This window comes from Patella vulgata, chromosome 8 (genome assembly GCF_932274485.2).
Source record: "Patella vulgata chromosome 8, xgPatVulg1.2, whole genome shotgun sequence".
NCBI lineage: Eukaryota > Metazoa > Mollusca > Gastropoda > Patellidae > Patella > Patella vulgata.
Genome location: NC_065886.2, coordinates 18,046,045 through 18,063,091, shown reverse-complemented (window position 1 = coordinate 18,063,091; position 17,047 = coordinate 18,046,045). Strand labels below are relative to the sequence as shown.

At 35.5% G+C, this 17,047-nt stretch overlaps 1 protein-coding gene across 1 annotated transcript; it reads right to left on the bottom strand.

The window, feature by feature from the left end:
• Nucleotides 1–421: 421 nt before the first annotated feature.
• On the bottom strand, nucleotides 422–16,465 carry LOC126829313 (calponin-1). Its single transcript, XM_050559088.2, has 5 exons — nucleotides 16,228–16,465; nucleotides 7,604–7,734; nucleotides 6,070–6,166; nucleotides 2,022–2,159; nucleotides 422–1,461 (listed from the first exon to the last, which is right to left on the bottom strand). Exons 1-5 carry the CDS (start codon nucleotides 16,276–16,278, stop codon nucleotides 538–540), a joined length of 1,341 nt encoding a protein of 446 aa, XP_050415045.1. The 5' UTR covers nucleotides 16,279–16,465; the 3' UTR covers nucleotides 422–537.
• Between the last annotated feature and the right edge of the window lie 582 nt (nucleotides 16,466–17,047).

Genomic DNA, 17,047 nt, shown 5'->3' with positions numbered 1-17,047 from the left:
ATTTTTATTGTTAGATTATTTTAACTGTCATCCACAATATGTTTTCAACACATTTACGTCACATCTAAGAGATAGAGAGCGGGGACGCTGACATCCTTTTTTTATATTCAAGTACAAGGAAAGTAAATAAATTAAGTAAAAAAAAAGAAAATAAATTAACGAAATAAAATTTGTGGGGCTACTTTTATGATATGTCATTTTGTTATTAAGGATACTTTTAAGGTCTAAGCTTAATAACTTTAATGGGTTTAGGATATTCCCTTACATATTTCATAAAATTGAGCACATTAAAGACAAATCGGCATTAAATACACTTGCGTGACGGAAGAAACTTAAAAGAAAAGCGTACATATATACAGTCATTTTCAGAGAAAAAAACCCATTGAAATGGCTCAAAATTTGAAGAAGAGAAAAAAAAAGCGAAAGGTAATCACGTTTATTTCATATCAGTAAGTGATTCTGGGATTTGAATTGATTTCCAGTATTTTAAGTGCATTCAACCCTGGCACGGAACAGTTTCTTGTTTAGTTGAGTCCATTAAGAGTCCTCTTCGGTTACAGCCTCTGCTCGCTTTGTTTTCATGATATCTCTTCGGCCACCAAAGGACATACCAGACTGGTTGGCACCAGATGGGTTACCATACTGTAGATTAATAGCAGATTTTGATTCAGCAGCCATATCCTCAACTTTGATATCCGAAATGTGCCTCATAGCACCCATACCCATCATACCCTTCTGTGATGCAAACTGGTTGGTACCTGACTGGAGACTAATAATTCCCTGACCATCCTGAGTAGCATTATCAGCACGGATGTCAGATACGTGACGTACAGCTCCGAAAGACATACCTTTTTGGGAGGCAAATTTGTTAGATCCGGATTGTAAACCAATAATTCCCTGTCCATCCTGTGCTTGATCATCAGCTCGGATATCAGCAATGTGGCGGACTGAACCGAAACTCATACCGCTCTGGGAGGCGAATTTGTTTGTACCGGACTGGAGACCAATGACACCCTGTCCATCCTGAATAGCATTATCACATCGGATATCAGAGACGTGTCTTACAGCTCCCATCACCATGCCAGCCTGACTGGCACATTTGTTGGTACCAGACTGGAGGCCAATGACTCCCTGACCTTCAGAACAAGCATCATCAGCACGGATGTCAGCAATATGACGAACAGCTCCGAAGGACATACCTTTCTGGGAAGCGAATTTATTTGTACCTGATTGAAGACCGATAACACCCTGTCCTTCTGAACACTGGTCTTCTACTTTGATATCAGCAACGTGTCGGACTGATCCAATGCTCATTCCTTTCTGGGAAGCTAGTTTGTTTGTTCCTGCTTGGAGACCAATAATACATTCTCCAGCTCTTAATTGTTCTTCAGAGAAGTTAGTGACGTGTTTTTCAGTTGGCTTTGATCCACATGTTGGCCCATTGAATCCGTGTCTTTGCGCCTGAAAAGAGAGAAGATATACAATTAAAAATATGTTTTTTTGCAGTAGATAGGACCAAATAGTACTTGCTTGAAAACATTGGGAAAATACTCTTCGAAACGTCGCCTAAAAATAAATCAGTAATTCTTCTTCCACAAGTATGTGTTATTGTTTATTGCTCTATCCAGTTGATAAATGCCTCTAAAAGATTAGACATGACCCGTTAATATCTCCCTAAATTGTCTTTCCCCGTGTATATCTGCGGTCAATAATGCCTTAAAATCATGATTTATTTCGTGTCCCAAAATTCCGGCAACGCGACGAAACACCTATAGCATATGTTTAAAATCAAATCCCCTTATCTTGAATAAATTTCAAACTTTTTTTAAAAAAAGGTTACATTAAATCTACTAATGATTTTGCTGCCCTAAAGTGCTAAATGTCACCTAACGGCTTCGGTCGTTATTACGTGTAATTGAAGCACATTAAAATTAAGTTATTTTTGACATCCCATATTCATAAATATAACATGCCGACTACTATTTGCCAATATAACATAAGTTAATAAGAAACTTTCATACCTCAGTTCCCAATTGCAAAATGGTCGCCAGGACCATAGCCATATTCCTTCCTTCGAATAGATCGGAGGTCAAGAATAAACTTGACTGTTTAACTCCATACGCATTACAAGCCTTCAGAAATAGTTCTATGTTTTCCATCTGAAATATTACAAAAGATACATTAATTTAGAATAATTTGACATTTTCTTTTAGGAATGATCTTGCTACAAAACTGCACAAAAGCAATATTTTTTATACACCCCTAGGACCATCTAGAAAAAAGAGCTAAATTCTGGATGTTTGGGTTTGGCCCGGTTCACTGATTTTTAATTGCCTGGAATGCTAATCTAAACAACATGTCCAACTTGAGTGGCATTATTGGCCTGATATAAATAGTTCAGTTAGATAAGTGTTGATAGCTATAAACCTGCCATTGTGAGTATCAAATGACAACATTTTAATTTCTAAAATAAAAAGCTCTTTTTATATATAACATTTTTATTAACAGCTTAACACTAATTATATACAAATTACTCAATATGACACTTGAAGGATTTAAGTTAGTCAAGATTGGTTTTTAACCAATCAATGGATAAACCTCTAGTTTTCCAATGGTGTTTAGAAAAATGATTACACATCCACTAATCAAATTATTAGAAAATAAGTAGGCTGGAAATTCCAGCCTTTAAATTCGCGGACAAATATTCTGTGACATCACTTCTGTGGAAGCAGACGTTAAAGCACCAGGTAGTAGTATTAGTCTAAATCGTCTTGTCTAGAATATCATCCTTGGTGCAAGTGGACGTAAAACCTCAGGAACAAATGACAACGAACATCTAATCGTCACTTGAATTAATAACTGCAATATTAGAACTCTGTTTTGATTTAAAGGTAAGTCTCTTTATTTATTGTATGTAAAATGTTTTTACTTTATTTCGGGAGTCATGATGGCTCAGTGAGGTAAACATTGGCTCGCTAACCTGGAGGTCCCATGTTCGATCCCTGCGTTGTGGAAGAAAGTTGATTGGGATTATCCGGAGTGGTTCCTCCTTGTCAGTGGCGCGAACGAGGGCCTGCCAAGGGATAACGTATAGTCATTCGGATTGGATGAAAAACCTGTGTACACATTGGAGCAAAAGTAAAAGATCCCATGGCAGTTGGAATTCAATTTAGTAGGCTGTAGAGCCGGTGTCTGGGCAAATTATAGCTCAAAGCACACTGTATGGCGTATGCCCGTCTTTATTTGCCAAGTCGGAGCAAAACTATGGAATGTTCCCCCCGCCCCCTATTTCATATTATTTATGTTTTTATATTGTATGAATTGTGTAAGTGTAAGAATAAGATTTGATATTGATTAGGTAGTTATTATAGCATCGGTGATATGATTTAATAGAAGGTATATTTCTACTTTATACCAGCTATTTAAGTAAAATAACCTTTTTTTTAATTTCATTGATTTATATCACAATTCTACTAAGCCAATGGGTATGATTTTAAAATATTTAGTAAATACTTGTTTAGTAAAATAATAGCGATTTAAAATACTCGTCGATTTATGTCAAATATCAAATTAGGAAATGAAATGGGGTTTAAGGTCCGGGACCTCTAGGCTAGCGAGCCAGCGTCTTACTCACTTAACCATCGCGACTTCCTATCAAATTATTGTATCATGATTTATGTATGTTTTCTCTAGATGAAATCAAATTTAACAATATATTTCATTTGACTTTATATATATATTAGATTTAAGTGAACTGAAAAGTACGAATTTATAATATCAAATTAATACTTGATTCAGTGCAAAAGTTGAAGGATAGTTTATATTTAAAATGATTTCAGACATCAGATATCTCTCATAATGATAGTTCTATTTATTTTATATTTTGATATTACACCCACCTATAATTGATTTTATTTGTTTATTTACACCACCCGTAATATATTTACACTTATATTTTGATATTGACTTGAATAAATTATACTAATAACTACAATATTGGAACTCAATTTTCATTTAAAGGATACGAAAAAGCAGGTTTATAGTACTATAATTAAAACATTGTTATATTTTCCCCCAGGTTAAGATGGTTTTTAAAGTGTCTGGCTTCGAAAATATTCAACCTGTATGAAAACAGATAACATTAAACTGAAGAAACACAATGTCTTAAGTGCATTTAAAAGAACTGATCAAAACGTGAAGGAAATTGACAAGAAGATTTATGTTAAAAGTGTATCTATATTAAATTATATTTTTTCATATAGTGATCGCATAAATTTCTGCCAGAAACTATCTGTTGAAATAAACAATAAACTTATTGACAACGGTATACAACATAAAAATAATACTTCTTTATATGATTTGTATGTGGAAATTTCATGTAAATTGCAATTGACAAATCTTAGTGTGATTTCTGATGAACTTGATCAAACAGACACAATTACAACTCTCCAAGAACATTACAAAGACAAATTTAATGCAATAGAATGGACAAGAATATGCCATTTTGAATACCATTATTGTAGAAATTTTAATGGGGGATTATCAGATTATGAATCTGATCTGTCAAATAAATGGAAGTATTATGAGGAGCTGAAGAGTGTTATTAGCATATCCAAAATAATCAGAAAGGAATCCGTAGCCTGCATGGAAAGTCGACAAACGCGGAAAATCACGTTTTTATCTTGTCCGCTTATATGTTTATATCCCAAAGTTCTTGAATCCAGTCGATACTTCAAACCGTGTCTGCCTGCATTATGATACCTGATTGTACGAAAAACATTTTTTTAAAGCTTGTTCTCTGTCCATCTCTTGCAAAATGTTGGCGTCTCTTGCATGGCAACGCTGTATATTAAATATGTTTTTGGTAACCTCTCCCTCTATTTAAAAAATCATTAAATGTTCATATTTATGCACCAACATAAGATATTTTTGGATCAAATTTTCTTAAATAATAATTGATAAGTTTGTAAATTTGTACCCTGTGTTCACATATAATATACATGTACGATGGCTCAATAGGCCGTAAATATTTCAACAATGAGCCCTTTCTATGGAAATAAATATTCATAGATGAATGTAAAGTGCCACTGGCAAGAGGTATAGAAGGATAATGTGCTCAACAACGCTTGTTTTACTTATGGATAGTAATCTCCCCAGGAAAAAAATCCAAAATCATTTAATTGGTTAACATCAAATTGGTCAATATCAAAGTATATGAGTAAAATAGTGTAAGATATTTTATAGCCTGGCTTAGACAAGGTGCTGTACATATTACATCTCATTATATAAGCTTATTATTATTATTACTTTGTGTAATATTTGAATCCATTTTTTTTATTATTATACTAAATTGTTATATTTGTTTATTTCTATATTTAATTTGATTGATTTCTCTTATTCAATTTCAATTTGAATTGAAAATCTCATAGAACCTGATATTTGTATAACCTGGCTAAAATAAGATGCAGTAGATATTACATCTAACTATATCTTATTATTACTTTATGTAATATTTGAATCAATATTATTTACATTATATTAAATTGTTATTAAATTTGTTTATTTCTACTTCCAGTTTGATTATTTTCTTTTATTCCCTTATTTTAGTTCAATTTGAATTGAAAATCTCAAACCCATCTACATGTAGCTTGTAGTTCTAAATATAGAGCAGTGTAATATGACACTTAAACACTGCACCATCTAAATAGATAATAATTGGGCGACAATTTATTATCTTTGAGAAGTTGATGACAAGATTCTCTTCAACAGATCTCTATTATCTTTGAGGTCACATTCCTAAACTTGAAGAAATCTGGCTGATTTCTAGATGGTCCTAGGACTGTATACACATGTATCTTGAGAAATGACACAATAAAATAGCCCGTCTCTTGCTTACCTACTCAAGGGCAAATAACTCGTCTTAAACCGATTCTTTATCTGTACTAATAATATACACCGATAAAGAATCGTTTTAAAACAGAGATCCGTACTTAATTGACCAATTGATGTCTTCAGCTGAGATTTCGATATATACAAGACTAATAATCTTGATCTGGTCAAAATACTCACCTGTTTGAAGTGAGACGTTGGTGCGTTAACTTTTAACTTTATATGGTCACATTTTGGTGGTTTGTTAGGTGTGCCTTCATAAATTTTAATTACGAGACTGAAATGGAAAAATAAATGTAACAACATAGGTGCTAAGGGTGAGCTATGGAAGCTGAACGGCTGGAAATGTACGACGTTTGGGCCCTGTTTTTTTTTTAAATTGTGAGTGCCATTGTGGGTGCGTCTGTGCTACATTGTTCAAGCAATAAATGTAGGTCTATTGGTTTAGATCATAATACGGGTTGCCAGGCAACGAACATAATGCCTGACAGCAGTTTTTCTTACTGATGGCGCCCAAGGGAACATTACCAGAATACCAATAAGCACACCTCTTTGTCTATCAAAGATCTTAAGCCATTCAAGTTCGTAAAACTCTTGCAAATCAAACAGTAAGGTAATCATCGGGCATGCATTAGTCAGCGCTGGTCAAAATTCAAGTAGATTGAGTGACAACTTAGCCACTATAAAAGGACACTAACCACAGTGGTAATGTAGATATAGTTCAAATAGCTGGCCTGATAACTTTAGCCACAAAGATCACAAAATAATCACATTTAATACCTCTTTCATTAAATAAGTGTCAGATTTACCTTTAGGTTTGGCAGGCTGAAGCCTTGGGCCGAGAAAGTTCATCCAGATTTTCCGGCGTGGTTCCCCCTTGTCAGTGATGCAGGACGGAGGGGATGACAAGGAAAGCTGTCTAGTCGTTCGGATGGGACGAAAAACCGAGGTCCCGTGTACACATTGGCGTGCACGTAAAAGATCTCTTGACAGTTGGAATTCAATGTAAGAGTAAGCCGTAGTGCCGCTGTCCGGGCAAACTTTCCCTCATAGCACACTGCATGGCGTATGCCCGTCTTCATTAGCCTAGTTCGGAGCAGAACAGTAGGATGTTAAACCCCATTGGCATTTCATTTCATTTCATTTTAGTCTTTTTATACACATACTGTAGTCTTAAACATCGTCATCATCCTTGGCGTTGTTCGATTGAGTTTAAAACAAACTTTCATCTTTATCTTGTCGTGAGGGAATTGGGGGGGGGGGGGGCTCATAAATAAATGGACTGGCCTAGGGTTTATCTTTATCTTAATCCGAAAATGACAGTAATTAATGGAAGGGTTGGAATCACACTGACGTATTCGTCTGATATCTGTTGTTTCACAAACTTTAATAAACATTACTAGCGGATGACCCGGTGCTGAACGTGTTGAAAGTAGAAAAACTCTGAAACCGGAAGTGGTAGGCCAACGCCACCAGGCCTAGGTTACCTCCTCTGAACAGCCCTACTGTAGCCACCAACCATGAACAGACACAACAAATTACAGTCACAAATATTAGTATATAGATTATCTGCAGATGACGAGATTCGACTGCATCATTTATTTTGTGTAGCCTTTTCTATTTTCTGTGGTGCAACAAATTGTACAAAAAAACCCAAAAAACCCCCCAAAAAAACAATGAATGAAGTCGCTTTGACGCCTTTCCACATACTCACTCCATTAAAATCTTTCCGTTTCGGAGACTTTTCTCTACTTCAAATGTACCAGAACCAATGTCAACATCTAACAGTTCCTTTAACCACTGTTTTACTTCAGCTTCGGCGTTAGTGTCGTATTTGGCGCCCATCTGAAATGTTAATGTTATTTATTTTGATTAACCACTGGCAAAGAATGATTCTTGACTCGTAATGCCTTACGGTTAATCTTATTATACGCACAATAACAATGACTCGTTAATTATTGCTTGTATCCACCATCATTCAATAATCCTGCGATTAATGAACATCAGCTCTGGCATGGACGAAGACCTTGGAGCGTGGTATGGATGGGGCTGGGTCTGGGAGCAGTTCGCCTATTGTCAAGACCGCCCCCGCCCCCTAGCCGACCCCTGACAACAGCAGAGTCGTCTGCTTGGTAGAATGAAAGAAAAAGGGGAAAAGGACACGATTGTATTGCTGTTTTTCCTATTCCTTAGTTACGAATAAAATGCTTGGCAGTAGAACTCATTGTAAAATAGAAAATATATAAGAAATAGGACAGGGTTGTTGAAAATTGTTTAACATATCTTTTCATTAAAGCAATATAATGAAATCCAAAGTGATGCACGAATTCTTGGAAAATAGGAAACCAAACAGATAAACGTAAGCTAAGCTTTTTTTAAAAGTTAGTCCACTAAGCCCAACCAGGTACCGAGTCAAACGTAAAAGGGTCTAGGTGAGACCATGTCAAAAATTATTTACGACAGTGTCAATGGCATTTCTATAATTAGTTTTGTGTGAACATTTTTCTTGCATTATTTCCGTCGATCTGTTATTTGTAAACAAATAATACAATGACTGCCTATACCTTAATACAAAAGGCATGACAGAAATCAGAAATTATAAACTTTGTGGATTGACAGTAGAATAAGAAGTGGTATCGCGTGTTATAAACAGTGTTCTTGGCCAGTCACTATGTACAGTCTAATGAAATAGCAAAAGAAAGCACTTCATTGCAATTGCCCACCATCAGAAATTTTAGCATAACGTACCGGTATTAAAAGTTCCATACAAATAGCCGAGAACCTTAAGTTAATTTGACGACTGCATTGGTTTTTTTTTATCTAATGCGCTAAATTAACAATGCCTACTGGTGATTCCATTCCTGTAGAATATATCATTGTTAGAACCAGCAGATATATATCATGCTGATGTATTTCTATTTATCTATTTTTATCTACAAGATGCGATGTATACACGCTCCTTTAGTGTTCGGTTGATATCATACTCAGACTGGTTAATCGGGGAAGTTGTTTTTACTGCACGTTCAATATGGGACTTGGTAACCTAGACAGGTAACAGACGATCTTCTGATTGTGTATCAGATTTCAGAAGGCTATCTTTAGACTTTGCCTTTCTTCAACTGCCAGTACGTTGCCAATGGACTAATTTATACAACCCATATGGATGGCTAAGTTTGGCTGATTCGACTTCCTTACTTCATTACCACAGTAAATATGATTCTCAAGCAATTTTAACCCATAACACATGTCATCGGTAGATTAATATTTAAGTAATCACAGTTTTTGATATGTGATGGCCGGACAATGACAATACCAAATTCATGCCGGACATTGCTTTGTTTTAGTCGACCATAATGATCTAATTTTAAGAACTGAGTCACTGAAGATCTTTACCGAATAAAGGTATGGCGGGAACCATTTACGTAATCAGTCACTACATGTGGAATTCTAATGGTAAGAAAAGGTATAAACTATCATAATTAAGAGAATTTTATTTTCGGGAAATTATTCTTGCGTATTAGAGCTTTAATTCCAGTTTCACTAGTCGACGTAGTGTTAAAATATACTATTTAAAAGTGTATTAATTTTGCTGTCAATTCTTTTGAAACCAATCTTTTTTTCTAAACCATGGCGTTATAAGAGAGCGAATGACCTTTTGATAGTTTGCAATATATATTCAAAAATGCTGTATTTATAATAAGGAATAAGATTAGTTTTACTAGGTTCAGTTTAATTTAGAAAATATACAGTACGATAATTAAACGTTAGTATTTATACCTAAAATCAATTATACATTACCATAATATACGTTTATATTTATACTTAAGATCAAATACACATTTTCATAATATACCTTTATATTTACACCTAAGATCAAATATACATTTTCATAATATACGTTTTTGTTATGACAATTAATAGGATGTATCGTTTGGAATTGAATTTGGAATGTTGGTGATTCTATTGAATGGAATGAAATATAATGGGGTTTAACGTCCTACTGTTGTGATCCGACTGGGCTAATGAAGATGAAATACACCATGCAGTTTGTTATGAGAGAAATTTTACCCGAACAGTGGCACTACGGCCCACTCTTAGTTCGAAATCTAACCGACAAGGGTTGTTTCACGTGCACCCCAATGTGTACACGGGACTTCGGTTTTTCGTCCAATCCGGACGGCTATTATTGTTACTTGTTGACAGGCCCTCCGGTCTGCACCACTGACAAGGGGGGGGGGGGGGCAACGCAGAGAAATTCTATTAAACCAGCGACCCTCTTAAACTGGGGATGAATAATTCCTATTTAGCCCTGTGAGGTAAGTTGCTTTCTGGAAAAAGATGGATCACAGTGTGCAAACCCAAGCATCCATGCTAAGTCAGCGATATCTATTCGCTGTGAACAGATCCAATTATTGATGATGTCAACCAGTAAGAGAAGAATTCAGAAGATTTCCATCTCTTATGTTTCGAAATTCATATCAACAGTACGTCTGCTCAGTGTTATGATTCACCATGGAGACCGTCTACTAATACTGATTTTTATCATTTAGGTATCAGCAATGGCATCACATTAGGGTGGGTCTGTTTAGCTCCCTTCCATGGATCACTCATCTTTGATATTTGATCTCTTGGTTGGTATAGGACACCAAATGGTCTCACTGATAAATTTAATCAGTAGTCGTTGTGGAGGATGTAATATCATCTATACCTATCATAAATTGAGCGCAGCATTACCATCAGTGGCGCACATGCCGGAGGGGGTGGAGGAGGGGATGTACGAATATATGTCCCGTCAAGTCGTCACAGAAATTATGGCAATCATCTGACTATCTATTCCACAGAACATCTTTTGAGCATAAATAATATTATCAATTTTCATATTCTTCGAAAACACTGCGAAAGGCATTGTCTGGTATAATTATGTCTATCTAGTAGTTGACGAGTATAGCCATGCACCGGACGTAGCAGAACTCCGAAACCGGAAGCAGTAGGTCATCACCACCATGCCTATGTTAATTACTCCCCGGTCCGAGCTACGGAGCTACCCCCAACAAACGACAGTCACAAAGTAATATTAGTATAGATTAATGTCGGGTAAAAATAAAGAAATACAGGCATCCGAAAATGTGCGCCGTGTACGTTAACTTAAAACTGACTAGACCTTATCTCAGTCATGAAAGCGAGTTTTATCTTTAGCATGTTTGGACTGTTAGAGCGCAGAGCCAATTCCTTTTGACACGGACATTCCATAACGTTACAGAAGACCTTATCTCGACCATTATAAGGGAATGTTATCTTTGGTATGTTTGGACTGTATCGGTTCTCCCCCGATCACTCAGTATTACTGAATTTTATTGTCCTGAATTGTTTCGAATGTAATCTCGAGTCCATATATAGACATCATGCAAGTACTAATGAGCTTGGGTAATTAATGCAGATGTACTTCCTGTTAAATCTATTAGAGGTGGTGGTCTTCATCATTTTTCAGCTCTATGTGTCCGAATGATTTGAATGTATGTAATGTGTCTGAAACTGAAATGGTTGTTTAGTTGTTCTTGTAACTCTAACAACAACCAATGTATCCGGTAACCGTGTTCCAGTTTGAATTTCCAACATATCTTTGGCACACGTAGCATGTTTCGGTAGTCTTGGCTTAGTGCATGAGGATGCCATTATCGTTGGCATTATAGTAAGAGATCATGGTTTGTTGTTAATATTATTTGCCCATCTCTTAAAGCGACAATGAGTCTGTTTAATCCAGAATAATTTGTTATTATTAATTAGTCTATAATTGTTGAATATGTAATTTCTAACACTATATTCCCCTTTACTTTCACTATTTAAAATCTACTTTTCTGTGATTTATCTCTCGATATCACCGCTTATCGCAAACAACTGTTATTTCATATACCGCCTAATTTAGGAATTAGAGTTTTGAAACCTTATATTTGAGAAATGTGCGATTTTGTAAGGTTAAATGACAAGGACTTTTTTCGCTATTGTTTCAGTGTGGGTATATTTACATTGGTCCAATATCCACCACCAGTTATATAATCCATAATATGATAATAATACCCTCGTTCTTTCTATGTATAGCCTTTCTCTCCCTTTGTTGACTTTTTGGTGGAAAATCGAAACAAGTTTGTTGATAGTCTGTACATTTTCGACCTGGGTTTCGTCAATTTTCACGATTTAGAGGCGGAATGATAAAGCAGTTAAACGGTTGATCACGTTGAAATCCCAAGATTTATATGGAGAATTCCATACATATTTCTGGGGAAGATTTTGGAGAAAATAAGAGCCACGCAAAGAGACGAGGATTAAAATTAAAATCAGTAGAAAAATCTTTGTTGATAGCAGTCATTTGTAATCGGACTATTGTGAATTTCAATAGGGTTCTTCTTTATTTCACATTTCGTTTTAAAACACCCCTTCGAACATTATATGATTACCACTAAATGTGTTATTTCTTAATTAATCTTAAAATGTGCTGTAAAGATTTAAGTTTGAAACGTCTGATATATTATATTGACGTGAAGAAAAGCATTTAGTGTAGTCGGCTGTTGTGATCACTACAATCATTATAATGTCAGGCGCGTGCTGCTGTTTACCGTTATAAGTGATGATAAAAGCTGTAATCCAATACCCTACAGAATACCAGCTGACCCGTCCACATTCCTACAAAACCGAATGTCTGCATGTAGATACCGTTAATCAGTCTATTTACATTGAATGCTACAAGGATCCGTCTTTATGCCGACCTCTTTCATATATCCTACAAATGATATCTTGTGTTATGCAGTATGATGATATGATTTTTATCTCCTCGATCAAGATGCAGATATTCAACCAGTTTAAAGATATCAGTTTTTTTTAATAATATCTTTAGAAAATATCTCACCAAATTAAAGTTTCATTCTACTAAATTAAAGAGCCCTTAGTATTTTGAAATGAAAGAATTTCAACAGAATCTTGTTTTTTCAAAGTATCAATCTTTTCTCTTCAAAAGTTTAGGGAAGGATATTTATTTAATAGGGAACTGAATATAAAAATACTAAAATCCTTCATTAGAAAATGGAACTTTTGGGATGATGTTGCAATATTACAAAATGAAGTTTAATGTAGTTAAAGCAGGCAAAATATTTTCAAAAATAAAATGGTGTTCTTAAAATTCTGAAATGATAGACATCTATATTCTATTTCTGTTAAAATATATTATAGAGATCTTTTTAAAGTGGTTGAATAATTTATACTAATAATTTTATGGCCATATTTAAAAACAATTAAGTACTTAACCAGGGCAAGTATTTCTATTATTTTATTGCTTCCTGTTGTGCAGATTATCACTTACATAGATTTTATTGCAATAGAAGAATATTACAGAGCTGTTGTTGGTTTTAACCAATCCTAGACAAGTATTTTAATGAACACCATGTTTCAGCAGACATGAGTAAAGTAACCTTCCATTAAGGTTGATCAAATATGTCACGCTTCTACAGTACTAATTAGACCCTTACTAATTATAACATCACCAATTCACGCCAAGAACTGCTTACATAAATATTATAACATCACAAATTCTCGGCAAGAACTGCATGCATACATTATAACATCACTGATGCTTGCATTTTTGTCAATTCTCGTTACGCATCCAAATGAGTTGAGAATGAATTATGTCACGCATTTACCTGACTAATTATAACACCACTAATGCTCACCAAGAGCTGCTTGCATAATTTATAACATCACTAATGATCACAAAGAACTAACTGCGTCCATATTTATCAATCCTCGTTACTCAGGCATGTATTTTCTTTGAATTGAGAATTAACCATGGATGGAAGATCGCCGTGGACAATATTGAATCCGTGTCATTAATTTTAATAAGCGCTCGCGCCTTTAATGATTCCCCCTTTCTCGTAATAAGAATTACGTAATCCACATGATGAGCCTCTTCATTACTGACAAGCTAGCAAATTGGAATATAATCCGTCTCTTTGATCTTTTTGGAACACTGATTACGCAAAACACTGTATGGGAATTGTATTAGAGAGGGTAACTTGATAATTAATTATCCAACAAACACTTCCCCAAATTATAAATGCGTAATCATGGACAATTTGCAACGAGATTGGTGTTTGGTATACATGCTGAAGTGATTCAGTCTTCATAAGTACCGCACAATTTGTCGGAATTGGTCTTTGATAAACTGGAATCAGACGTCTGTCTGTATGACCAGTTTCATTATAAATTGCTCAAACTTATATTGAATTCCACTGGAATTTACCAATAATTAGCCACGGTGGCTAAGTGGGTAAGACACTGGCTCGCTAGCTTGGAGGTCGAGTGTTCAACCCTGCATTTGCCGATAAAGTTCATCCAGATTTTTTCAGCGTGCTTTCCCCTTGTCACTGGTGTATGATGGGGGTGTGTCAAGGACAGCTATCTAGTCGTTTGGATGGGACGAAAAAATGAGGCCCCGTGTATACATTGGTGTACACGTTAAAGATCCCTTGGAATTCGATAGAAGAGTAGGCCATACTGCCGCTGCCCGGGCAAAATTTCCCTCATAGCACACTGCATGGCGTATGCACGTCTTCATTATCCCAAACGGAGCAGAACAGTAAGACGTTAAACCCCATTTCATTTCATTTGATTTCTAGACATTTCGAGTCACATAGGCCTATAGGCCTATCAATAGAAAGTCCACCGTAAATGTTAGAAGAAAACATTTGGGATAAAATAATGAACAGATTGGTGATCTAAAATGTATATGTTGTCGTCCATTGGATATTGTATTTTGTTGGCCGTTTAGGAAGCAATATGCCTTTATAGTTTATTTGGCAGTAGGAATGCTTGCTTAAGTTCTCTCATATAGTCTGGTGTTGGCAACCTACCAATATGGATACGAAAAAAAAAAAATTCATTTTTTTAAAGCCATCCTTCAAATATTCACGGGTGTCATTCACAAGGCAGGCCCATGTATCTATTATTTCTAGAGCACGTGATACTATTTCTTTTCTGAGAAGTTGACTCAGCTAACATTTTCTTTTCAAACTTTCGTAAACTGACTGGCGTTAATTTCTTAAACATGACTGGACATTGGGAGAACCTTTGGTTTATTTAAATGACAATTGTATTGTTCTATTTATTAATCACTTTACTATCTGTCTGAACCTTATTATTCATGTACTTAAGCTATCCATATTCAGTTCACGATGAATTTTTTAAAGTATGTGTTAAACGTGTACGCGGAATGTGATGACGTCATAAATTGAGAAAAAAAATATTAAATTGGGTAAAGAGTATTAAAAGATATGATTCTCGTTGCCTCTGTTGGCATCATTTTGTTTACGGTTTTCGCGTTCACCCATATCACACGAATGCTTCAGTGTATTCGCTGAGCTGATATTGTGCTGAGTGGTAGCTTACATCAGTCTAATTTTGGAAAGTGTTCATATTAGGCGATGCGAGGAATGCACAGAAGGCCTGACGAATTCTCGGTAATTGTGCTTCTGTTACTAAACGAACTTTATTGTATTGTAATTTGTATCATCTTTCTTTAATAAAACGGTGCGATAGAATATTAATGATCAAATATTATGTATTCAAAGAAAGGAAACAAATCACAAATTTTAATTTATGCAAAAATGAGTTAACGAGAAATGGTATCAGGTGCTCCAGTAAATTGATCATTTTATGCCCCGTGCAGTATACTGGACAATGACATGATACATATATAGGGAAGGTGGCATTTTTTTTACATGTAAGTGGTATGAAATGTTCCAGACATTATATGAGTAACCAGTCTCTTCAGGGTGAGGTTTAGATAGAGGGGAAAGAGAATTTTCATTTCTCGTCTGGTAATCAATCGTGTAACCAAAACGGCCTCGACCTCAAAGACATCGTGATATATATGGTGGTGATATTTGACCTTGTTGTTCAGATGAATATAAATCTTACACAGATGTCACAGTTACAGCTTAGTTGTAAAGAAATCGTAAAGTCTTATAGATAAACGCTACATTTGAATAAAAAAAACAATATCCATTATGGGAAGACTGGGACTTTAATGGATTTTGCCAGTGTGTGCCCATAAAGGGATGGCTGTGGGTTGTCCAACAGGTGTTAATTTGTAAGGTAATGATCGGAAAGTTTCTTAAAATTAGATCATTATCAATAAAATCATATTTATATTGATATCGAGAAACCACCATGCTGGTTTGTTATTAAAGATAAGACATATCGCGTGAAATTAGATATTTACGACTCGATATATAAATACACCTGACATTTTGATCCTGGAACCAGCAAGATAAAAGTTAATAAATGGCTCACCTTCGTGATCAAAGCACGATCCATGCCTTTGGGTGCTGCTATAATCGCCATGGTTAATGTTTTCTAAAATCACAGTTCCACTAAAAAGAAAGGGGTTACTAAATGATCCTCAAGTTGAAAACGCCGAGCTAGGAACTGGGCGAAATGGTACTGCTAGGCCAACAAATACCCTCACGGCTCTTACTGCAAGCTTCGATGGAAAGGATGAAGACGGTTACCGATATGATAATATTCTTGCCTGCTCAGCTGCCGAAAAATTGGCCGTTACCTTGGTTTCATGTTTCAGGCATCTACATGCCTTCACCTTATATGTCTCGCAACATGTGACTGACTAGCGCTTCTGGAAAGACGGTTGGTCGAGAAATATTTGGTAAACTCCTTCGGAAGTGGCCGTTGCTAAGGCGAATATTACTGACTCACATTTCTGTGTGATGTGACGGATTCCCCATGTTCACTCCAGCTCCTCCCTCGTGTTATTTATTTACAATATATAGAAACTAGTTGAAGTTTACTCCTAGATTCCGATCAGACGTGAGTCATTCTGACGTTTTTATGGTGCCATCACATTGGCGTTTAATATCTATTGAACTTATACATGAAAGCTATTAATGAAAGTGTTCGGTCCAAATCTGGTACAATAAGTTCACCGTTATTTCATTGAGTCTTCAAAACGTAAAAAAGCTCAGCATCGCCTTACTTTTGATAATTCCTTGAAATTACTTGTTTGTTGATGTCCTTAATGTTGACAAACAATATGTTCATTGATGTATTCTATATATTAAAAAAAAAAAATTAACAAGAATTGGTTTTAGGATTTATA

Excerpts from the sequence above, each read along its gene's own strand:
- LOC126829313 (XM_050559088.2), bottom strand. The coding sequence starts at position 16,278 with ATGGCGATTATAGCAGCACCCAAAGGCATGGATCGTGCTTTGATCACG. Across the intron at positions 6,167-7,603 it reads AACGGAAAGATTTTAATGGA|TCTCGTAATTAAAATTTATG; the intron begins GTGAGTATGTGG and ends TTTCCATTTCAG. Across the intron at positions 2,160-6,069 it reads CAACGTCTCACTTCAAACAG|ATGGAAAACATAGAACTATT; the intron begins GTGAGTATTTTG and ends GTAATATTTCAG.